Source organism: Tamandua tetradactyla, chromosome 24 (genome assembly GCF_023851605.1).
Source record: "Tamandua tetradactyla isolate mTamTet1 chromosome 24, mTamTet1.pri, whole genome shotgun sequence".
In the NCBI taxonomy this organism is placed as follows: domain Eukaryota; kingdom Metazoa; phylum Chordata; class Mammalia; order Pilosa; family Myrmecophagidae; genus Tamandua; species Tamandua tetradactyla.
In genome coordinates, this window is record NC_135350.1 from 20303443 (window position 1) to 20330332 (window position 26890).

Below are 26890 nucleotides of genomic sequence, written 5' to 3' on the forward strand. Positions count from 1 at the left end.
CCATGGTTAATATAATTGGATTTCTTATGGAAACCAATAAGATGAGACAGTTTTAAACCCAGGTCCATACTCCACGACATGAATATATTTTTGCACAATGAAGAATGGAAACAAAATGTACCATATGCATAAGGTTAAAAGTTTAAGAAATGCTTAACCAAATATCCAAGATCCAGTGTCCTGTTGCCCCCGCAGACATTTGGATTATAATTTATTAAAAACTTTGTAACTATTTGAATGATACATTTCTTCTGCATTGGACTCTGAACTCCAAAGGAGTAGCAATCACATCTGGTTTATTCATCAATATGGCCAAATAATATAAGACAATCTTGGATAGTAGTTGGCACTCAAGAAATAGTTGATAATTAATAAGCAAATGAATAGATAAATCTAATTGTTTAATTTAAAGTAGCCATATAAAACTCAAATGCCAAAATATCAGTGTTCAAATTTTACTTATAAAACTCAAAGAATTTGAGTAAATGAGCAAGTGATTTTTGGATAATATTTTGAAGTTCTTATTAAATGTATGCATATATTTACATGTATGTAGATATGTTTATTTTGTTTATTTATTTATTTTTTGCATGGGCAGGCACCGGGAATTGAACCCAGGTCTCAGGCATTATATGTTTGTTTATAAAGTTCTTGCTCCCTTTGTAAGTTATTACGACAATATTTATGATTGACTAGTTGTTTCATTTTAAGCTTGTTTTAAGATATTTATGGAAAAGTAAAAAGTAAAATGTCTCTAAAAGATACAATTTAGAGAAAGCTTATGTATCTCTCAAATGATTTGTCAAAACAGAAAATTCCTACCACCAAAGACCAGAATTTGAAATTTTATGGGTTGGGAGTAGCTGTCACAACTAATCTTTATTTTGCACTAACAGTAGCCAGACTGCATCTTATACAGAATTTACAGACCAAAATATCTTCTATTATGATAAGATGTAAACTGGAAGACAGTAAAATCCATATCATTTCAGGCAAATGTTCTTTGCATGGTTAGTACAATCAAGTGAACACCTTAAAACAGTACTTTGTCTTCATAGCAACTTGAAAACTTTGAAATATATAAAGATCCAAAAATTGAGTTTAACAGAAATGCCAACAAAGGGAATTATACCAGATTACCAACAACAATTACAAAATTGAGAAAGCTTACTTAATGAGAATAAGCAAAAAGTTACATCGAAAATTTCTATTTAGCAAAGGACATCAAAATAAACAGAAAAGATTCCTCAACTATATCAGAAAAAAATTAATCTTCATGTAAAGTAGCCCTGTCTTAGAGTGCAAAGGGAATCTAATAAAAGATATAAAAGACAATAAAAAATGACTTTAAGATTGATAATGCTAACTGGAAGAGTGAAGAATCCAATGTTCGCTGTTGTTTATGAAATAATCGCAGTAAGGGGATTCTAACATATTTAAGAATCTATAGGGATCTGTTTGGTGAGGGAAGAACAATGGTGAGAAGCTTCACCAAAAAAAGTAGGAAAAGCTAATGCAATCATATAAACATTATATGTTTATTTAAAGTACTGACAATTATTCAGGTAATATTATATCTCAGTATTGGATCCTTTCTTCTCAAGGTCTAGATGATATTTATCTGAGTGAACCTAATGATCCATTTTCTCCACTCCCACTGTGAGGAAACAATTGCTCCTGGTAAAAGTAAAAAATAGGGAAGATTGTTGCTATAATGGATTCCTAATCCATCAATTTTAAACTGGTCTTCATTATGGCCTCTCAATCCTATCTGCTTCTTTGGACAACTGACTCTTACTTCCCACAACATTTTGAAATTTTTTACTTTCCTCAATCCATTCACTTATTTCAATCTTCATTACCACCCTAGTGCAAGCAGTAATCATCTCTCACTGGAGGCAAAGCAAAAGCCATGTAATTTATCTCCTTAATCTTCCACAGTTTCCCTCCTCCAATCCATTCTGTAAACTGCAGCTAGATGCTCATTACAAAAGAAAAACCTGATTATTCTGCTCCACTAAATCACCTCAGTTACTTCCCATAAGACCAGATCTTTAACCTGCATTAGAGCTTCATCTTGAACCACTTTTCTCCTCACTTTTTTTTGTACCTCCATCCATCATCCATGCAGGATTTTTACACATTCTGTTTATTCTCCCAGAAGTCTTCTATACAACCCTTACCCTTTTGCCACTTTGCCTAGTCACCCTTCCAAGTCTCAAATATGGTTTAAACATCCAAATTGCCCTCATAAAATCCCAAAGAAAGCAAAAAAAGAAAAAAGTTATGATGGAGTTGAAGAATATTCAATCCAGTACAAGAAAATTCATTGACAGTGGTTGTACTAGGCTCTGGAGATACCATATAATGATAATTCAATATATTGTGATAAATGCTATGCTAACCTATAATAAACAACAATGGGAACAGAAATGCACACTTATCATTCTTGCCTTTAAATGTTTGACTCTTTTTTTAATATTACACATAAATGCTTTTACAGTCACAAGGGAATGTGATACTTCTGATTATTTGGGAGGCATCTACCTTATCTATTTTTCTTTCTTTTCCACAATTCCTTACATTATTTTGGTTAAAGTCAAAAGTAAAAATCTGTATCTATAAACTCTGAAAGAATGAGTGAATAGGTTTAGAGTTCCAAATCATCTTCTTAAAAATATGGATCATTTTGGACAATTTATTTTTGTCTTTAGCCCCAGTTCCCTTTTCTATAAAATAGGGATAATAATATATCCCCTTTAGTGGATTACTTTGATCATAAATCTATATAATGTATGCATTAAAGTGACTGGCACATGCTTAGCAATCAATAAATGTTGCTATTATCATTATTATTCACTAACAAGGTAAGTATGTGAAGATTTAGAGTCTTCTGTTCCAAATATGCACATTTTATTTTTCTTGTAAAGTTCACTTTATTTTCACAAGCCATGGGACTGCTTTTTTAGTTATCTTTTCATTTCTCAGATTCATGCATTTACCTATTAACTATCATACATAATGAGTTAAAAAAACTTCTGCTAATTAAATTGTGATAAATTCACATTAAGAATACTATATGATGAGATCATATCTACCAAAGACATAATTCTGACTAGTAGTTATAAATGTAAAGAGCAATAAGCAAATTGATGAATTGTGTCTATTTTGAATTATATTCTCAAAGTTAACATGTTTTTGGCTTAAGTAGCTCATTCTTTGATGAAAGCACTGCCTTTGAAAGTTTTGCAGAAATAAAACTATGTTTAAGAAGCACAAAATGACCAATGACAAAAACGAAACAATTTAATAATGTGTTTTATTTTTAAGACTACAAAACAATAATTAATTTGGTGTAAATTATTTTCTGCTCTGAAGACTAGTGAATAAAGTTTGACTTTTATTACTGTATTCAGAGAGTTCCCTAATTCCCAAAATGTTGCACTCTGAGAGAGATATGTAAGTATGAGTCTCTGGTGTAATTTTCACATAATAACTGTGTCATACATGGTTTCATATGTAGGCATCATGAAGATTTTCATGACATATTATGAATTCAATTTTGTAAGTTATAGGAAAGCATATCCTCAATCAAATTTGATGTAATCATCCTTACCTGGATACTGAACTTGTCCTTTGCTGCATTTAAATGTATATGATGATGATATCCTCATAGGAGTTCCTCATACTTAATAATTTTTACTCATATTCTTTCTCTAGCATTTTCTTTCTTTTTTTTATTAGAAAAGCTGTGGGTTTGCAGAACAATCATGCATAAAATACAGCATTTTCTTTTCAGAATTTAAACATAGGGAAGAAAAAGGAAGGTGGGAATTAGTATTTTAAACACTTATTATATACCTTTCTAAATCAATTCAGCAGACATCTATGAATTCTGATAATGTGCTGGACACAATACCAAACAATCAAAAACTTCCACTTACATTATTTATATTATATTATCTATACTGCTCCTCACTTGATCCTTAAAAGGTGGGTTTTCTTTTTTATATTTAAAAAATAATAAAATCTGAGGCTCAGTAATGAATCAAAAATAATGAATAATGAATTTAAGTGAATGACAGAATAGGAACTAAATTTGCCTAGTTGCTAGGACTAGGCCACTTTTATCATTCTCTGCTGCTCCTACACAAGCAAAATCCTTACTGTCTTGTTTACTGGGAGAGAGACAGCCCTGGCCATTGAAACTACATTTTAGATCTTTTAACAGGACAACTACTGACAAAACGGTTTTGCTTTTATATAGATATATGGCCATCATTGATCCCTTGAAGCCCAGATTGTCTGCCACAGCTACCAAGATTGTCATTGGAAGTATTTGGATTCTAGCCTTTCTACTTGCCTTCCCTCAGTGTCTTTACTCCAAAACCAAAGTCATGCCCGGCCGAACTCTTTGTTATGTGCAGTGGCCAGAAGGTCCCAGACAGCATTTCACGTAAGTTAATTTTCTTTTATGCTTCTCAATTCAATTTATCAAGCATTTAGAAAACTAGAGGTTGGAAGCAACAATTTTGTAAATAAGAAATAAACACACTTCCCTCTTTTAAAGGTGCTGTTTTATTTAACTCTGTTCTCGGTAGAATCCAGTTATTTTTTAATATTAGGAAGCACTTATTCAAGGAAAAGCAAGCATCAGTTGTTAAGCTGAGGGCTGTATACAATCCATCATGGCAATAACTCTCAGTTTTATGATAATATTCTCATCTTTAAAACTATATTATTTGTTGACTGAATTACTTCTTCATTGACTTCAAATCAATATTTAATATATAAATTTCCAGGAACTGGAAGACAAGGAAGTTTAATATTTCCTTTACAAAACAAATCAAGTATTGAGGACTGTTATAACAAACTCTTTCATTGCTTTAAGCCTTCCTATGACATCAGGAGCCACACAGATGTTTGTAAATATTCTGGTTGGGCTGTAACATTATAGGTGCCCTCTTATACCTCCTTAACTGCATCCTTTTGTAATTTCGTAATTACAAAATTTTGTAATTTTGTAATTTTGATTGAAAGTGTGAAAGCCCAGAATTTCATTTAATAGTATGTAGTTATCATGGCTTTGGTATAGCTATTATGTCTGAATTTTATTTACCAAAGTAAATAAGAAATATTCATTTATCTGATTTTTAAATCACAGCCCAATAATGTGGAATCATCATGTCTCAAAGCATCTAGTTATATTTTTCATTTACAAGAAAAAAACGTGAAAAAATATCTTTAAGCTAATTCTATCATTCTGTCCCTCCACTTTTCCTCTGATAATAAATAAAATTCTTTTAGCTCAACAACTAGCAAGCAGAGTAAAAGTACTCATCTTGGACCTCTAGGTAAGGGGAATATGTGCGATGTAAATGAATATCTTGTTTCAGCTGTTGTTTCCATATGCGAAGCAAAGATTGACAAGGTCAACTAACACTCTTTGGAACATGACTGTCGGTTACCACAGCATGATATTTTGACGGATTTTTAAAATGAGGACACAGAGATAATATGCCAAATAATTTGATGGCATTTAAAATTAGGATTTAAAATTGAACAAATTCAAAGTCTCAAATAGTTCATCTCAATATGCTCTTCAGTCCATATCTTTTTTTTATTATTATTTCTTGCAGGTACCATATTATTGTCATTATACTTGTGTACTGTTTCCCACTGCTCATCATGGGTATTACATACACTATCGTCGGGATTACTCTCTGGGGAGGGGAGATACCAGGAGACACCTGTGACAAGTACCATGAGCAGCTAAAGGCGAAAAGAAAGGTACTGTTCCATACAAATTACCTAGCATTTGTGTAAATTGTGGCATATCAGATAGGAAAAAAGCTACTTGCAACTTCTTTTTTTTTTTTTTTTTTTTTTTTTGCATGCATGGCCAGGCACCGGGAATCAAACCCGGGTCTCCGGCATGGCACGGGAGAACTCAGCCTGCTAAGCCACCATGGCCCGCCCTACTTGCAACATTTTAATACGATGTACTTTGATGCTTCACTTCCACTTTTTTTTGGCTTTTCTTCCTTTTTTTTACAATGTTAGTCCTTCCTTCCCTCCTTTTTATCCTTCCTTCCTTTTTGTCTTCCATAACCAGTGTCCTCATCCAGTATCTATGATAGAATAGATTCTTCCTTACAGCAGGACATTTTATCACTTTAGCAGAGAATTCCCCATTGCTCCACCTGAAACTGCTGAAATTTCACTTTAAACCAGGTCTCAGTTGATTCTATTTCTGTGCCTCTAGCTATATTTGCCCTTTATTGAACAGAATTTAAGGAGCTCTCTCTCTGCCTCTGTTGTTCTCTATAAACAGCCCAAAGCTTGATTTACCCTGGGAATGGTATGTGCTGCAATTTCCTAATAGCTCTCTTTTTCGCTTTCTCTCTCCCTCACCCCTCTCCTTATCTCTTCCTGATCTGGTTTCTTCACAGCATCATGTATATCAGATTGAGAGATGAGAACTGCATGAATATTATTTAACAATTTATTGAGTGATATGAAATACACCTATTTTTGACTTATTCACATCAACCAAGAAATCACCAAAAATTATTCTAACATCATTTTGCTAGGATGAATTTTTTCATAAAGATTATTTTCTATCATTATATGACTCAATGAGTGAGAGTTTACATAAATTCATGTAGTTGAAAGGAATCTGAAAGTCATCTGTTCCATCTACCTCTTTACAGTTGATGTGTGCCTAAAGCAGATAAGAGATTTTTCCAAGGATGAGTGCAACGTACTGAAAAGGTCAATTATTATTTATTCCACTTACAATTTATTTGTTTATATAGAACTAGTAGTAACCACATGAACCCTTTTCTTAAAGTACACTCAACAATCTTGAAAATATTTAACTACAAACATTCACTTAATAAACAGTCATGTTTTGAAAATCTAATGTAGAAAATTTATCCCATTTCAATACTCATGTTTTACTGTTTTGGTATTGACAAATAATTTGTACATGAGATTTATATTCATTGAACATTTATCATGATTGCTAATATTTAAAAAAGAAAAGGTAAGCATGCAATTTTCCATAATTTATTTATTTTAGCCTATAATATATATTATTTCATTTATCTTGCAAGAAAGGTATCTTAAAATTGATGTGGACAGCAATGAAGCTTACCTTTGGCATATTTTTAAAAAAGAATCCTAAAACTAACTAGAGAAACTTCAATAACATGGTCATCTCTGAACAGTATATATCTCTCTTTTCCAATTTCAACCCTCATTTTCTAATTCCTAGCTCATATTGCAAGATATTTTTTATGGATATTTTCTTATAGCTCTGTTTTTGGCATCATCATATTACATAATTGGCTTGACGTCTGTCAAAGACGTCTTGTCTTTGAATTACCCACTTAGTTTCCTGTCTTTATTTCATTTCTTTCTTACTGATTTAAGTATCCTTTTATAGTTTTACCACTTTCACTCCTAAATAAAATTTAAATAAACCCATAATTATAGATAATCATTCTTTACCTTCATATATATATATAATATTCTTCTAGAAAGAAATGAAAATTTATTGTTGAGTTTTGAGACCCATTATGAAGAATTGCAAGAGAGAATATTTTTGCCTATACCCCTCTCTAACTGATGAGAGTAAGGCATAAGAATTCATTTTGATTTAATTACTCTAGAATTTCAAAGTAAAAATATCAACTTGAACTTAGAGTATCTTTCTTCTAGGATATTAAAAAAAATAAGAGCATTTTAAAATCCCAGTCCACGTGCCTTTCTTTCAGAGTGTGCTATGAACTTATCCAAAGCAAAAGGACATTCATATATCACCTTGCCCTTGGATTCCTTTTGCATTTGCTTATTGGTGTGACCATCCATATCTAGGCAATAATACCCATTTTGTCCAAAATTTTTAAAATTCAACATATTTCTAGCTCTTCTTTTATTTCCTTTCACCTAAATTAAAATATTCTTCTGATATAGTTTGGAATGCATTTATTTCTAGCAATTATATTATTTTCCTATTTTTCTTTATGACCAGTTCGATCACAGATGTAAGTCCTACCCTTACATCTGTGAAATAGGTCAATTATGCTCTCATACCTAGAGACTATGTCTTTGAAATTACAGACTAGATTTGAAAGATAGAGTAATCGAGAATGACTACAATAGTGTGAATTCATTATGACTATTGGAACAAACAACTCTGAGTACCTTAGTAATAAAAGAACAGTGGATGTTGATTGAACTCCCAAATACACATTTGCAAAACAAATAAAAGCTTACAAAATATTAGTCAAGTCATGAAGAGAAGATCTATGTAACTACTGAGGAAACTTTGATTTCTTTCTCTCTCACTCTCTCACATTTTAGGAAGTGTGCTAAATTTCAAGCCTTGAAGAGCAAATTCTTTGAAGACTGGCCAGTAGAATATATTACATTTTTACATTATAATAGATCCTAATGTGCCTAAAAGTTGAATTCATATAAAACTTTCAGATAATTTAGGATTAAACATCTCTGTTAGAGCTCTATGTATTTACTACATATATATAGTTTGAAAATAATGCCACTGGTTCTAGCCAGTACCAGGTTAAAAAAAAAAAAAGTAAATATTAGTCTTGAAAAATAAGTTAATGTCTTTAAAAACATTTCCTCATTAAAATTAGAAGGATGAACCTTAACATCATTATTAAAATTATATGGCTACAAGAGGCTTAATAAAATCGAGAGCAATCTATAAGGATTATTCCAACATTTAAACCATGTATATAGAACTGGGTCTTTCTAGAAAGAAAAACTGTTTCTAAGTATAATAATAAACTCTTTCTCACATAATGTATTTTACAGTTTCAAAGCACTTTATAAACCTTACCAGCCAACCAAAGTTATCCTTAATTTGTACTAAATGTTCTGGGTTTTAAAAGGCTGTATGTTATTTACCATCAGCTTTAAGTATTAGACTGTCTAGTATGTATATTGAAACATCATTTGTTTCTTTCATGTAACAAAAGTGATTAACTTAAGAATTTTTGCACTCTAAATAAAAGTAACTATCTCCAAGTAGTTAGTTGCAAAATATAAAGTATTATTTAATATCACATAAATTCTAAAGCCTAGGCTAAGTTTATTTCTATTTTTTAGTGGCAATTAATTAATATTCATATCAAATCTACCCTTCAGAAATGTATACTTTATAGCGCATTGCTATAAGCTTAAAATTGGAAGCTGTAATTACAATATTTTATAAATTTTTAAGAGAATGCTTTTTGACTATTATCTTGGTTGCCAAGCACATTATATTAATGCTTCAATTCTAGTGTGAGAGAATTCATTGTCTAGATAAAGAAGCTGATCATCTTTGTCTACTTTTTTCAACTTATTTGTAAATATAGTCAAAGATTTTACCTGCCTATTAAAATCTTGTCTAAAATTCCCAATATGAACATTACTATTAAAAATTCTATACTTAAAAAACTTGAAGCCTATCTCTCCATTTAATACATCATATGTGGGCATATGAAAACTCAAATTCTAAAAATTCAGTCTCCTGACAAGGAAAAAGTATATCCCAATATATCCCAAAATTATCCATGTGAGTGGTACAGATGAATGTCTATTGGAATTTTGGCATACCTACGTAGAATATAAAAACTAATAGACTAGTGATTAGCGAGATTGGAAGAAAAATTATACTAATTAACAGATATTTAAACTGGGCAAAATACCAGTAATACTTCAAATTATTATAATTATGTACACTTATAAGAGAAAGAAGTGGTTGTGACATAGAGAATGAAAATAATGAGAGCAGTTATGTTAGATCAATCATTTCATTCATTTATTAATAAATAATTCTTATTACCTGAATTCACAAAAACTTTGTTCATATTTCTGATATCCTTGTAAATCAGGTAAATAGAGATGGACTGTTTGCCAGTTGTATTAATACTGGTAGAATGCACAGACTCCAAGTATGCTGATGAAAAGAAGGTTATCTATCTGGAAGGAGATTTCTAAAGCTATGCCACAGAGCTCTACCATACATCTTGCCATGTTCAAAATTCATCAATTACAGGAATTCAGACATTGTCTTCATGATAATTAAATACAGAGTTGGAATATGAGGTGACTGGATTAGGAGGTAGCAATTTTCTTGGAGAGAGTCAAGAGCACAGGGCCACATGCATGGTGGATTGTACATGCCATAGAATCTTGGTGCCATGGCCACTGGAAGAACAGGGTCTTGGAGGGTGAGGACTGGTAGTCCAGCTCTTGCCCTATGTAGGTGTGATCTTAGACACATCACTTTAACTTTCCTTGGCTGTTTACCAAAAATTGTGAAGAAGGTTATACAGAAAGGCATTTTGGAGTTGCAATTGCAAAGCTTGGAAATGGAAGATTCTCATGCCTAGTACTGTGTGTTTTACATAGCAGGCACAATCTATGTTGATATTTAGTTTAACTTATCCCATTTTGTACCTTTTCAATATATGAAGACCTTAAAATTTGATGCAGAACTTGATGAATTTGAACTTGAAATTTGATCCAGACATTGATATCTCTACCTTTTAATTAAGAGCTTATACTCAGGATGGCTGTAGAATTTAATCAAGATTTTTGTCAAGATACAGTACCTTAGGATAAAATCAGTTTCCATGTGCCGTAAGGTTTCTTGGTTCTCTGTGTATTTAATTGTAACAACAAAGATAAAGGACACATTGCCTGCAGCTACATTTAGCCATAGTAATGACAACAGCAACATTCACGCCCCAAAAAACTTATCTTCAAATTTTTAGGTTTAGCCTACAAATTGAATGAAGAATTTGATACTATATTTGTTTCCTCCTCTGTGTTTTAATATTAATATGTTTGATGCTGTTAACTTGAATTGCTTAACAGTCAGTCCCTGTTAGCCACATAGCTACAGCAAAGTAACATAATATGTATATATGTGTGTGTGTATATATATATATATATATATATATTCCGAAAAGAGAGATCACCATGCAGTGAGCAACAATGTAACTGTTCAGAGAGTATCAGAATCTCCTGAAATGCATTTCTCTTTCTGCCAGATTTGTGAAAAGATTAAAATTGCTCTGTGACTCTTTGCCCCATAACAAGCTTGTTTTTTGTTACAATTTAAAACAAAATTGTTTGTTACAATTTGAAAAATACTTGATGTTATCCATATGAATTAGACTTCAAATATCAATATCTAATGTGGTTATTCAAACCCATAATGAATAACTTTGATCTTCCTATCTTTGTTTCCCACTCTCATTTCTATGCCTCCATGACTCACTTCCACACATCTTCCCTCCAATATTTGTCATAATGATATCATTTTTATTGATAATATTACTATCAGTCATAAAACTATGTCTCTTTTCAAAACTCATGTATTTTACTTCTACTTTTTAAAACATATATTGTCACACAGCCATAAAACCAACATTTTCATAACAGATTTTCTTAGGGAACTAATTAAGAGTTCGAAAATGTCTTTCCTAAAATTCTGTCATGTATTATAAAATGTCTCTCTAATAAAGAAAATAAAAGGCATTGCAAGCATTTTTTATATAGAAGTCCATGATTTTTTACCAACTATTTTTCATTCAGGTATTTTACATTTTTGTTTTGGCTGATGAAACAATGAACAGTATTACAACCTATCTGCCTTTTATCTTTCTGAAATATATATATAATCAACCCAGCATGCTATGACAAAAAAAAGTATCTAATTAGATCTTTGAAAGCCTCTCTATATTGAGAGAGGAACTAAAAGCCAAAGAAAACAAACAAAAAACAGTACAAACCTAAAATAGATGTGACTAATATTACCATGAAATGCTTCTAATCAAAACAGGATGCTTAAAGGTAATTTATAGCAGTTTGTTCACCTTACTTAATATTGGCCACCTGACGCTGTGCTACAATCTGCAATCGGGAGAGTCTTCTACACCTGAATTTTGCAGTGATTGTCACTTCCTTCAAACGTTTCCATAAAAAGCTCTCCCTATTCTCTATGGTGGCAGTGGCTGGGAATCAGTTTGAAAAAAAAAAAAACACCTAGAAATGTTTCGGTGTTTCTTTACCAGTATTACTTGAGAAGTAGAAGGGTTATTCCTTTTAAAAAAGATGAGATAATCACCTTAGGTGGCAATATATACAACATTTTAGTGCTTACTAAACCTCGGAAAAGTTTCTCTGTGGAATACCCATGAATAATTCTTATTGTGCAATGACAGGAGCAGAGAAAATTGGGGACAGATTCAGGCATCATGGATTTCTGGCAGGAAAATGAGGTTTTTCATATAATATCTAATAACAGTTGCTATAATTCTCATATATATATGTATATATATATACACACACATATATATTATAAAAATTTGCATTTGAGAATTGTAGTAGTTGTAGATTTTATAAAATCACTGTCTATATGGATAGATTAGATTTAATCAAACTGTTCTAGGAATTTTATGGAGTATGTGTTTGTTGCTTAAAACTTAAATCCATTTGAAATTCATTTATACAAGTTGTGGGATGAAGAGCAATTTTACTTTTTCTCAATACTTTCCTGTTATCTCCATCACCATTTCTTGAACAGTCCATGCTCTCTAAGCTAATATAAAGTATCACATTTATCATATTCGATATTCCTAAATATGTTCTGTCAGCATTTTCTATTCTGTTCCTTTGATCTGTCTCTCTATACATGCATTAGAACTATGCTAGCTGAATTAATGAAGCTTTATAATATTTTTAAACATTTTTTAAATATCTGATATAGAAACCTTCTAACCCAATTAGTCTTCTTTTTTCCATAATTTTCTTAGCTATTCTTGCTTGTTTACTTTTATATATAAATATAAAATTTGTAATCATCTTCTATAGTTAAAAATAATTTTTATTCTGGGAATTGGATTATATTTACTAACATTGAGAAAATTGAACAATAAATATTTAGTAGTGGAAATTTGGAATGGATTAATGAGTGGATAAGTGAATGGTGTTCTTTTGTGTTACTCTTAGGCAGTAGAGTTAGTGACTGGGAATAGAAGCAACAGACTCAGTGTATCAAATTTAAATGCTGGCTCTTGCACATATATTGGGAAATATAACCTAGTTGAGCCCGGAAAAGTTACATTCACTGTAAAATGGAAATGAAAATAAGGTATACTCGTGTATTTGTAGAAATTAAATAAGGGAATATAGGTTAAGTACTTAGAACAGTGCCTAGCATACAGAAATAATCCCAACAAATACCACATATTATTTTAGGTACTTTGCTGTGAATATATATATATACAAGTTTTGTGAGCATCAGAAACCATCATGTGGTAGAAAAATAGGGATTTAAGACTGGCCATTTATCTTTTTAAACACAAAATGGCCTTCATTTTATAGCATCATAGTTAATAAAAATCTCTTATATATATATATATATACACTCATATATAAAAATATATACTCTTATATATTTAAAAATCTCATATATATATAAACTATATATATAGTTTAATTCTCATGGTATCAATGTGCATTTTTTTGTGTTTCATACAAAACAGAAAATGTCTCAAATTTACAGAATTAATGAGAAACAGAACATGGACTTGAATCCTGGATAGGAGTTTTTAGGGTTGCGGTCTTTTAGAGAAATAATTCAGAGAACAGGTTTCCAAATCATACCTTATGTCTGAATATTATTTCTAGTACACAAGGAACTTTCTCATTTATTGTCTGTACTAATCCTCACAGTAACCCTAGAAGGTAAACTTAGCAGAAATTGTCTTTTCCATTTAATAATTCAAGAAAACAAATAAGAAAATGAAACACCAAAACTCATACAGCTAGTACTCACACAAGTGGAGTCAGTTCAGTCCATCAGAACGCAAGATCACCATTCTTTCCACTACTAAGGTGCGAATAATTGGTGGCTAACCCTAGCCAATCTCTTGCCCGTTGAAATCCCCACCCCCATCAACCCACTATACATCCTGACATACTCTCAAACAGTGCTGCTCAATAGAAATTTCTGTGATGGTGAAAATATTTTTATCTAGACTGTCCAATACAGAAGCCATTTGCCACATGTGGCTATTGAGTACTTGAAACATGGTTATTGCAAATAAGGAACTGAACTTTTCTTATTTTATTTTAGCTAATTTAAATGTAAATTTAAATAGCTGCATTGGTTAGTGCTGCTCCTAAAAGACATAAGAACAAGCCAAGTCAGTAATTATTATACAATCAGCATTTACTTTCATTTATTTTGATAATATAGTAGGTCATTTATTTTGATAATATAGTAGGAATTGAAGAAAATTTCCTGTCTTCGATTAAGTTTTGACAAAGGTTGAGATTCATTTATTTTAACATTTTCTTCCTAGAATTCTGGTGTTTGAGACATTTTTCTCTATTCTTGACTCTCATTGTGTGTTATATGTATGTCTGCCGAATTGTGTCACATATATTCCTATTTTTGTTAAGTTTCTTTAGCCACAAGTAAAGCTTGCCCTTGCAAGGAGAAAGGCACCATGACTTCTTGGCATTAATATCTAACACAAATGCACACATATCTTTGCAGCATTATATACTGGAGAAGAGATGAACTGTAGACCAGACAGTCTGGCTCGATTCATGGATTTTCAGCTATAGGCTCCCTGACTCTTGATTGCTCAGCTTTTATTTCCTTATGTTTGAAGTTCTGAGATAATATTTCTTTGCTTGCAATATTTTGGTGAAGGTTAATCAAGATAAAGTATATGTTGAAGTGTCTAAACATAATAGACGCTCATAAACGTGTGATGCCAATCTGCCCTTATTTTGGTCTGCTTGTGAGACAAAAATACACCTAATTATGCTCATCAATAAAAAGAACAATGCTCATGATAATGCCATAAACGCAACTAGCATTTATTGGTGATTACTATGTACCAGATGCTTGATTTAGATGCTTTAAATAGATCAGCAAATTCAATCCTGACAACCAAATGAGGAAGACACTATTGCTATTTTCATTTTATAGAGGAATAAACAGCTTTTAGATGGGCTAAGTAACCTTCCCAGTCCATTCAATGACAGAATCAGGATTTGGACCCAGGAAGCCTGCTTCTAAAGAATGTGTTCTTAACCTCTATATAATATTGATTATTTTGGCACTAAGTTCAAGTGGGAAAAAAGTAAAGCAGATAAGTAGTTCTTTACATTTTTTCTATTTAATTACTAATAGTGCATTTGAATCATACCATTGTTTTACGTGTTGCTATATTGTGAGCTAGGCTTCCTTTAAGAAAGAAAAAAAACTAGTGACCATTTACGATTTTGATTAGTCAATCGTGATAAAATTATATTACATAAGATATTACCCTACGTGGGAGCATTCTTTCTTGCTAATGAATAACATATTTAGACTATAGAAATCAGAGCCAAATAGAAGATTTCAAAAATCTGGCATGAGTTATTGGCTTAATGTAACCCTAATATCAATAGCATCAGCAGTCATATTTTCTGCCTAGTGTATGAGGTAGCCACACACTCTCCACTCACTGTAATTGAAGTTGTACAACTGATTTCCTTCCTGCGCAATAATTCTATAAATCTTCCCCTAAATGCCAAGATATCTTACCTTTATCATATTTTTCATTTTAAAAGGTAAGTATAAGATCCAGATATAAATTTTAAGCAAGAAGAAAGCTATCTGGTTTGTTTTGAATTTGCAAGTGTTCATCAAAGTTAAATAATGTAAAACTAAGTTGAAAGTTTATCACATAGTAGAAGATACATATACAGATTTATTTGTAGAAGCATCTGTTAAAAAGTCTTGTTGTCAAATTACTATGATATGTATGTATTAACATATGCAACAGATTGTTTAACAAAAATGAAAATACTTTCCCATGGTATAAACCACTACTTTACATTTGTAAATCATTTATTTAGGAGTACTTAGAAGCTTAGTCTAATACAGTAGGTATGAATTCATTAAAATTTTATTAATTTTCAAAAATAGGAAACATGTAAGAAATTTGCATTACTGTGTCTTGCTATAAAAATTGTTAATATTTTTGAGTGCTTGTATTGGGCCAGGTAGTATACTTAGTGCCCTGTACATATTACCACATTTAAACCTCCTGATGATCACTATAAAGCAAGGGTCAAACAAGACTAGTCTGAGAAAAGAATCCTTGCTCTTACTGATTAATCTAGGCTGCAACTAAGAATCGATTATGATTCTGAAATAAGTAGAAGAATTTACTTGTATTTCTGCCTGCGTATGGAGTGCATGGAAGTAAAGGTGGCTAAATGGTTTCCAGGCAGTAAAATATTTTTGTCTTAAATTAAGATAGTTTTTGAGTAAGAGTTGTTTTCTTTTTAAAGTGATGATGGCACAGACCAAAATGTATTGACACCTCAAATTTATTGCAATGTTTATATTACCACAACAGTAGATTCGTATTATTTCACCTCTGACATGATACATAAAAGACAATATGAAAATTCTAGTATAGAGGTTCCAGAGCTAAGGTTATGCCAGGCTATTAAGTAAATTCTTCATTCGCTCCCTTGGTAACAATTAGCTATAAACAGGCTTGTTTTACTACTGGAAATTATTTTCTGGTAACTGGATAAGTTGCTAGTTTATGGTTCTAAGGCCAAGAAAATGTCCCAATTAAAACAAGTCTATAGAAATGTCCAATCAAAGGCATCCAGGGAAAGATACCTTGGTTCAAGAAGGCCGATGAAGTTCAGGGTTTCTTACTCAAGTGAGAAAGCACATGGTGAACACAGTCAGGGTTCCTCTCTCAGCTGGGAGGGCACATTGCAAACACAGCGTCATCTGCTAGCTTACTCTCCTGGCTTCCTGTTTCATGAAGCTCCCCAGGAGGTAGTTTTCTTCTTCATCTCCAAAGGTTGCTGTCTGGTAGACTCTGTTTATTGTGCCTGTGTCATTCTCTGCTCTCTCCAAATCTCTCTCATTCTCCAAAATGTTTCCTCTTTTATAGAACTTCAGAAACTAATCAAGACCCACCCAAATGGGTGGAGACACCCCTCCATCTAATCCAGTTTAACAACCACTCTTGATTAAATTACATCTCCAAGGAGATGATCTAATTACAGTTTCAAACATATAATGCTGAATAGGGATTAGAAGAAACGGCTGCCTTTACAAAATGGGATTAGGATTAAAACATGGTTTTTCTAGGGTACATACATCATTTCAAACCAACACATTCCACCCTCTGGACCCTAAAAAGACATGTTTTCCCCATATACAAAATACATTAATTTCATAACAATATCAGAAATCCTTAAACCAAAAAAAAAAACTAAGAAAGAAATCCTTAAACCATTTCAGTAGCAATACAAATGAAATTCAAAGTTAGAAACAGTACAAACTCCTATCAAAGTTAGTTACAGGCATGGTCTGTTCTAAGGCAAAATTACCCTCTGGCCCTGGACCTGTGAAATTCAGAACAAGTTATTTGCTGCCAACATACAAAGGAGGGACAGTCATAGGTACATATTCCCATTTCCATAGGGAGGAAGGAACACAGGGGTCACTAGACCCAAGCAGTCTTGAAAACCTGCAGGGCAAACTCCATTAAATTTGAAAGTCTAAGAGTCATTTATCTTTGGGGCCTCTGAAAGTGACAGTCCCCCCTTTCCAAGAGCCTACGCAGATGCTTGCCTCTCTCCAAACACAACCTTGGGGGATATTGAAGAGACCACCTTTTTCTTGGCTCGACCCTCTCCAAGGATCAGGGGTACACCCGGGCTCTCTGCCATCTCTGGGGCACACACTCAACCCCTCCATGTGATGACATCCAGGCTCTCCCCACTCCCCAAGGAATGTGCCACACCCCGTCCAAGGCCTGAGGCAGCATGACTCTTCCACTGCAATGAGGTGGAAGGCCCATCCTCTGCCTTTGGGGCAAACTCACCCTCTCCATGGGCTTGAGTGGGTCCCCTTTCCTGGCCCGTCTTCTTGACTTCAGACCCTGGCCTCCATGGTTTTGCCTCTGAAGTTATTTTTCCTCCAATGTGTCCCTTCTCTGAACACCACCCCCCCCAGTCTAGACTGGCAGTGGTTCTGTTCATACAGGTCCCACAGCACTCTCATTGGCTTTCTATGCAGTAGCCTTGGATCATGCCCATCAGACATAAGGAATTTCCACAAATCCTTCCTGGGTAACTCCATGTGTGAGCCTGGCTTTTTCTGAAATGGCTGGCTAGTTCCACACTTGGTTAATCCTCACACAGGGCAGTATTCTCTGGGGTCTCTCTTTCTGGAGGCCCAGAATTTTCCAGAGCTTCAATTTCTGGTTTCTTTGTACCCAAGAGTTCAGTTTTCAGCTTATCTCTTTCCTGTTGCATTTCACTATAAGCTGTGAGGAGAAACCAGGCTGAACTTTCGACATTTAATTTGGAGATCTCTTCTGCTAAATATCCAAGTTCAGCCTTCCAGCCAAAGCCACTAGTCAACTTTGCCAGATTGTCTGCAATTTTAAAACACGGCTTGCTTTCCTTCCAGTCTATCATAACACGTGCTTCATTTCTAAGTCTTCATCAGTAGTGTCTTTAGAGTCCACATTTCTACTTCAAAGCATTTCTACTTCAAAGTCTCTTCAAAGCATTCTAGGCCTTCTCTATTAAGCTTCTCACAACTCTTCCAGAATCTTCCCCTTATCCATTTAAAAAGCCATTCCAACATGTTTGGTATCTGCAAACCATAGCAGTAGCACCCCACTCTTGTTACCAAATTTGTTCTAGTTTGCTAGCTGCTGGAATGCAACACATCAGAGATGGATTGGCTTTCAGTAAAAGGGGATTTATTTAGTTAACGTATAGTTCTTCAGAAGAAAGGCAGCTAACTTTCAACTGAGGTTTTTTCTTACATGGGAAGGCACAGGGTGATCTCTGCTGGCCTTCTCTCCAGGCCTTGGGTTCCAACAACTTTCCCTGAAGTGATTCCTTTCTGCATCTCCAAAGGCCTGGCTGAGCTGCGAGTGCTAAAATGAGGTATGCTGAGCTGCTTGGGCTGTGCTACATTGAGCTCTCTCATTTAAGCACCAGCCAATTAAATCAAAGATCATTCATTGCAGCAGGCACACCTCCTAGCCAACTGCAGATGTAATCAGCAACAGATCAGATTCACGTACCATTGGCTCATGTCCACAGCAACAGAATAGATACCATCACCTGGCCAAGTTGACACCTGAATCTAACTACCACACCTGTACAATATTCTAAACTGGACTGAAAATTAGAGGCCCAGGTCAAATTGGCCTACAGTTCTGTTTTGCTGTTATTGTCTGTTTTTAATTTACACAGCACTTTAAAGAATTTGATATAAACACTTTTAGCTAAGGTGAGCAGTCTCCAAGTTAACTCCAGGTTAACTCCACCTGGCTATGTCACATATTTTATGTCTAGTCCCAAAAGGCATCTCATTTGTAACCCTTGTTCTTAAACACTAGTATTTTTTCTTACAATTTTTATTTTGAAATAAAATAAATACAGGACAGCTGCAAAAAAATAATACAAAAGCCACATGGAGAATCCAACATACCCCCACCCCCCAGATAACCAAATCCATTAATTTTAACATTCTGCTATGTTTTCTGTATCATTCTCTCTCCCTCTTTCTCTCTCTCACTCATTCATCCATCATCTATCTATCCATCTATTTTCTGAACATTTGAAAGCAAGGTACATACATCATACTCCTTGGATACTTAATATTTCCATGTATATTTCATAAGAACAAGGATATCCATTACATAACCATCTTAAGTACAGTTATAAATTTTAACAACTTGATCATTGATATAAAGCTTAGTCTATATTTGAATGTTTTTCATAATTTCCAATAATGTCCTTTCCTTTTTTAACAGTAGTATTACAGATGATTTCTATTTTCTTCTATTATTTTTAAACATTTCCAATTTTCTATAATTTTTTCACAAATTTTTATAAATTACTTTTGAATTTATTATTCAAATATATTTCAAATAAATTATTCAAATAAATAAATTATTCTGATTAATTTTATAATCAGAAAGAATATTAATTTTACCTGGAAATTATTGTCTTTTTTAATTAGAGAAAAATCATACATCAAATACAGGGTTCCCATATACCACCCTACTATTAACACCAATTATTAACTGATAAAGCACATTTTTATCACTTTACTGTTAACTGTAATCATGATTTGCATTGTGCAGTTATACAGATTTTTTTACTTTTGTAACATATATACAACCTAAAATTTCCCCTTTTAACCACATTCAAATGTATAATTCAATGCTGTTAATTATTTTCACAATGTTGCACTACCAACACTAGCATCTATTGTCAAAACTTGTCCATCCTCCTAAATAGAAACTATGTACATTTTAAGCCTTAACTCAACATTTCCTATCCCTACCCCATCCTCTGGTAACCTTTATTCTAGATTTTGACCCAGTGACTTTGCTTATTCTAATTATTTCATATCAGTGAGATCATACACGTAAGTTAAAATAACCAAGACTCATAACATTGTTTCTAGGGAAAAGCCCCTTTTCCAGTAGCAGCAGTCAAATGAAAATTAATTCCTAGAAAACAACTTAGCAGTAGACAAGTACCGCATGTACGTATGCAGTGAGGGGCATCCATCTTAGCTACATACAAATATACACGGATGTAAAAACTGTTTTGTGATTGCTAAAAATGTTAAATTAACTCCATACATAGTATTTTTTTGTTTTCGATTCAAACGAGTTAGTTGTTTTTTTGAACATTCTAAAACTCCTTTTAACACCAACTAAATAAATACACACCTCCTTAACAAATTCTCCTCAGTAAAGACAACACCCTAAAGCATACTGGTGTTAGTATTTGCTGAAACTAAAATGATTCCACAATAGTTACATTGCCAAATTACAGTAGATAGATATAAATATAATCGCTTCTTATTCTTGGGAAAAAAAAGCACAAAATAGTGTGTGTAGTGTGAGCCCAAAGGAGGAGAGAGAGCGAGAAGGTTACTTAGGAGAGTGATATAATTACGCAAAACAAAAGGTTTTATAATAGAGTGGAAGGAGCCCTGGGACTCAGGACTGATGAGTGCTAGGCCTGGTATTGTAATATTGGTCAAATCACCATTTATCTCTGGGCTCACAGTCTTATTTGTGAAGTAAGAAATTTGAAATAGATGACCTCTAAGGTCCTTTCCAATGATAAATATCCATGACCGAGATTCATCAAATATTTATTCAACATGCAATTTGTTCCAGGCATTGTGCACCAGTGCTTTCATTTAAACGTTACAAAAATCCTATAGAAAATGCCAAGCTCATAGAGAACTTACCAATGGACTCTGTGCAGTTTATTTTGCTTAAAGCCAAGGTTTTCCCTCATATTTTTGGCCCCATTTAAGTAGCCAAAATCATCCACAGTTGATACAGTGCAGGGAGGCTTAGAAGAATCCTTCACAGATAGATACATAAAGTTTATAACGTTTCTCCCAGTGATGTATTGGGCAGGAGTGGGAACAGGAAGACATGCACTTAAGGGCAGCTTGGCATGGGGCCTCCTCAACACAAAAAGGAAAGTTATCCTTCTTCCAACTTGGAAGACTCCAGTACCTACACTTCTTTTGTTTCAGTCGCAGCTGTTCCTCTCTCTCCTTTTTCAGCCCCTAACCTTAATCTTATTTAGCTGCGGAAAAGACAATATAAGAACTTTGATTTGTATTGCAGCAAGTGTATCATTGGAGTAATAATGGGAAAGAAAACAGGAAAAAAGGGAAAGTACTAGAAACACTGACATGTTAAGTATCAATTCATACTTACAGTGCAATGTCGTGTTATTTATATTTTAATTCTTTTCCCACTAAATATATATATGTGTATGTGTGCATATATATATGTGTGTGTACATGTATGTGCATACATTTGTGTATATATACATGTGTGTGAATATATATGATCGCAATATATAATTATGTGCACAACACAGCACTGCACTTTTGGTTATAATGAAAAAATATTCCCAACTCTATAGTCTGTATAGCATACTTAATGGTCATATATATTATTTTATTTGACACTCACAATAATGCAATGGGAAAAAATAGAAAAAGTATTATTACCTTTACCTGAGAGATAAACAAGTAAGAAAGTTGGAGCTGGAAAAGATAAAGCTGAAATAGAAAGAGATCAATGTGAAAAACTTTTAACATGATCATCAGAGCTTGGTGACTGATTAGATATGAAGTCTTAGAGAGAGGAAATGAAGAAATTCTATTTAAAGATTCAATCGTTGAGAAACTGAGGACACTATTGATCGAAAATAGGCTGTGAGAAAATCCAGCACTTTTTGGACAAAGAAGACAACTTCATTTTAAGAGTATCCAGCAAGGTGGAAATGGTCCATTTGCAGCCAGAGAGAAGACTTAAAGCTACTGAATATGGCACCTGTATTAATACTGTAGAAGTAGTTTCACACTGCTGTACACTCTGAACAGATTCATATCAGCCCATTCCATATTCTGATCAATAATTTTCATAAGCATATTCTACAACACCCTCTGCACTACAGAAAAATCATGAGTCTAGGGACAACACTACTGAGTACCATGAGCACAAATTCTTCTGCTCACCTCTCGAGTTCCAAATCTTCACACTCCCTACTTCCTGGAGCCCAAAGAGGAGTAAAGAAAACCCTACTGCCAGAACAGCCAGCTTCTATTCATGTTTATTTTATTATTTCTATTTTATATTTCTAAGTAAAAATAAGATTTTCAATCAGTACAGAAAATCTCTTAATACTGTTCACCACAGGTTAATAAAATATCAGTTCATGCAGCTATTTGTGCACTCTCAAAAGAAAGCTGGTCCATCTGCTTTCTTTTCTTCTATTCCAATTTAATTTTGCATCATAATTACATGACATGTTAATAGTACATAGTCTTTTAGCTTCTCACTCTTTGTCAGCAGAAGATGCATTCATAGCTCTTTCTTCAGCGCTGTTGGTAGAGTGACAGGTACTAACTCATGTTATATACTCTTTTTAGCCTGTATTTTGAAAGACCATATTTGTTTGAAAAAGAACTGACTAGATTTAGGAAAATTTATGGTAAGAGAAAATACAGTTAACCTCTAGGAGAATTAAACTCTAAGACAATGAGCTCAAGAAACCATCAGTTTGTTTTTTTTTAAATAACTCAACCTAAGACAAAAATCATTTCATTTAAATTCACAGTAAATAAGCTATCCCTTGGATCTCTGTTATTTTATCCATTTAGAAGCAGGTGACCATTCGGACTATAAAATCTAAATATATTTCTCTACAGATAACTTCAATATTTCTTCATGTATATAATCATTTTATTATAACAAGAAAATTCCATTTATGAGTATCTATATGTCTTTTAGTCACACATATTATCACATTTACTGTCCTCATAACACTATAAGGCATTATTAACTTTAATTAACTAATGATATAACCAAGGCTTAGAGGGTTTAACTTGATTAAAGTTATTTGTCAAATAAGTGGAGGAATCTGGTTTGAATCCTGATCTAACACTAAGGTTAAAGAAATAACCCATTGTCTTTCTACCTCCTTTTATAAAAAGTGTCTTATAGATAGTGTCAATAAAAGAGGTAAACCAGGGGAAAATAATTTATAATATCACCATTCTAATACTCTCTAGTCTTTTGTTCAATATATATTCAATACACAGATTTTAAGAAAATAAATTTTCTTATAAACAAAATCCCTCTGATTCTATTGTCTATAAAACGCATATTACATCTTTACTTTCTTTATTTATCTATGAATAACTGTGGCTACATTCACAGACCATTGTTAGATTAGATTTTTTTTAAAAATTTAATCCTAAATGATCTTCCACTTTTTTGTATGAAAGTTCTTATCTGGAAACAAATTGGTGCCTGTTCATGAATGTATTATTTTCTTCTTTATTCATAAGCTTTCATCCAACTTTCAGTGCAGCTATTAAGCTGACAAGATTCTTGTTAGAATGTGCTTTAATGTTTTCTGCATCTTATTTGATGAAATAAATCTGCACAAGCATTACTGTATCTTCCCTCCCTTAAGACTAATGTCCATTTCTAAATGCTTTCCATGTTCTTCTATTTTACTTTGCTAACTGTAGTTTTTAAATGCAAACTTAATTAGTTTTAATTAGGATATGTGGAAATCCTTGAAATATTCCTTTTTGCCAAAAATGATGTATTGTTTAGTAGCCACTTACAATTCTTTAGTTTACAATGAAACCCCATTTAAAAATAAGTTCAGGGGGCTATTAGAAGGGACTAAGAAATAACGGAAGAAACAATAAGGTGGAATAAAACTACTTGAAATTAAAATCCTGCTTGATAGTATCCCTAAGAGAAATGAGGCATTTCATGACAAGTAAATCCTCAGATCTATGGAAGGGTTCTAAGCCAGAGCTGTTCTTACTCGTCACTGTATCCTCAGTGCCTAACACAGTGTCTGATGGAAGGATGGATGGATGGATGGATGGATGGATGGATGGATGGATGGATGAAGGGGTTTGTGAATCAGCTATCTTATTGCTTTATAGATGAGGAAATGTACAGTCACAAGCTGTGACTTGCTCAAGGTCAAAATTGCTAAAAGAAAAGAACATTTCTGGAATTTAGGAATTGAGTTCTGGTTCTCTGCCCCTGGTCCCAACAAACACAGGAAAAATTTTAGTGTGAATCTTCAGGACAATTTGTATGCCTTTAGGACTATATTCCTAACCATAGGGTTAAAAATGAATTTTACATATCTTATTGCTAAATGAATTAAATTGTTCTTTAAGGGTTTCCATATTTCATTAAATACTTTGTTAAACAAAAAATATTTCTTAGCTCTGCCATAAGTAAGATAATCTATAGGAATTTCCCTATTATTTAGATTCTTGATATAGTATCCCAGTAAACCAAATCGTCTAGTCAGCAAAAAGAGTTTATATTATACATATATTACTCATTATAAAATTAACCCCCAAATTCCCTAACATTAAGCTATACTAAAAAATAGTGCCTGCTTTCTTTCACAGTGGAGTAAACCACTTCAATGTTTGGCAGGAACCTCTTTATCCACATCAAATATTAATCACCTGGCCAAATAGAATAATTAATAGAGAGTTTCCAGTTAACAAAATAATGGATAGCCGAGGATAGTATACTGGTAGGCTTAAGTGCTGCAAATCTCCATGATATATTTACTAGCCTAGTAGAAATTTCCACAGGCTTGCTGTTGCACCCCTCAGCTGGTAATATCAATTATAAATATTTTTTAAAAAAAAACAAAAAATCCTTAAAAGCAAACTTAAAACAAGGAGTACATAGAGAAAGCGGTTTTCTTTCTTAGTGTCCCTTTGGTTGATAGCTAGGATTCAGGCTAAGCCTCTCTGCTGGAGGCAACCTGTAAAAAGTACCAGAATAAGTTAGCTATTGCAGTCACAGGAATGTAAATTAGGTGTGTATAATTACCTGGCTCACTAAGGGTCGACCTTGATGCAGTTCGAGAAAACAAAGATCAGTTACATTTCACGATATCTGCCTTGTATGATGCAGTGGGTAGGTGAGGTGATGGAGAAGGGAAAGGTGGAAAGATTAGAAATGGATCCCACAGTTCACTGTCACTGCATATGTAATGGCAGATTTCTGGTACCAAGGAGAAATTCTGCCCTTGTCTCTCAGAAGTGACAATGCTACCAAATAAGGCAGTGTGGTAGACAGAGTTCCTCCCCATCTCATTCAGTTAAAGGCTTACCCTTAAACTGAAGAAAATTGAGGAAATGATTTTTTGTTTGACTTGAACATTTTACTCCTTTCTCTCATCCCTAGTTGGCACGGTTTGCTTTTTAGAGCCCTCCTCATGTCTCCCAACTCCCCCATCCTTTTTCCTCCTTTCCTGCCTTAGAAGAAGCAATTCATTTTCTAGAAATTATCTCACCTTTCCATCTTTCAATGATCTATGTAAAGGAGGACAAATCACAGTCTTTTAAACTGTCTGTTATGATACCTGCCCTCCCCCCCAAAAGGCATTCATTCTTTAAGTGGCTCTTGCCCTCTTAGTTTTTTATGTAATATACAAATCCCAGAAATCTGCTGGTTTTATTTACCATTTACCATTACTTATGTAACCCAGATTTAACTGACTTCATATAAATCACCTATTTTCACCTTCATGTGTCCTTAATGAAAAATATAAATTTTACTGTGGAATTTTTGCAGGTTAGTCCAAAGGGAGAATTGACCTCTTACAGCAAATTTAAAACTCCTTTTGACATATCTTCCCAAACTAGCCCCCAGCCAAAGGTGTCTCTCTTTGCCCTCTCCCTCTCTTCCTCCACCCTGCCTTCTTAGCCCCTCTTTAACCCATTTCTTTTCTCCAGAATTACTATTCAGCCACAATTTTAAAAGACAAATTTAGTACTGTTTCTATTCTTCCAAACTTGTATTCCACATCTATGTTCATTATCTTGTTCAGCAAACAAAATATCTTCCATATACCCAATTTCACTCTCTTCCATGTCAGGTGAGAATTATAAATACAAAAATCATGTATGTATATGTGTGTTTGTGTGTGTGTGTGTTTCTGTCATACATGTTACACAGTCATTTTATATATGATTTCAGTTACTTGTTCTAAGTCTTCTTAGATGTCTTTCTGCTCCTATTTTCAGTTTTATTTCATTTCAGAAAAGATTTCAGAGAAACTTTTCTCTGCTGTTTTGTTTAGGCAGCAGGTCCATAACAGGCTGGGATTCTCTGTATTTCAGTACGTTTTGCTCAGCGTATTTCCAAATTTGTGGCTGTGTCAAATCATGTGTTACCTCCCAAATCTG

General features: G+C 33.3%; 1 protein-coding gene across 1 annotated transcript in view; it reads left to right on the forward strand.

The window, feature by feature from the left end:
* The window catches only part of TACR3 (tachykinin receptor 3), an 87727-nt gene that overhangs the window by 37723 nt on the left and 23114 nt on the right, over positions 1-26890 (forward strand). Inside the window, exons 2-3 of the mRNA XM_077143223.1 lie at positions 4268-4456; positions 5640-5790. Of these exons, the coding sequence (XP_076999338.1) occupies positions 4268-4456; positions 5640-5790 (340 nt within the window). The remainder of the gene's footprint in view (positions 1-4267; positions 4457-5639; positions 5791-26890) is intronic.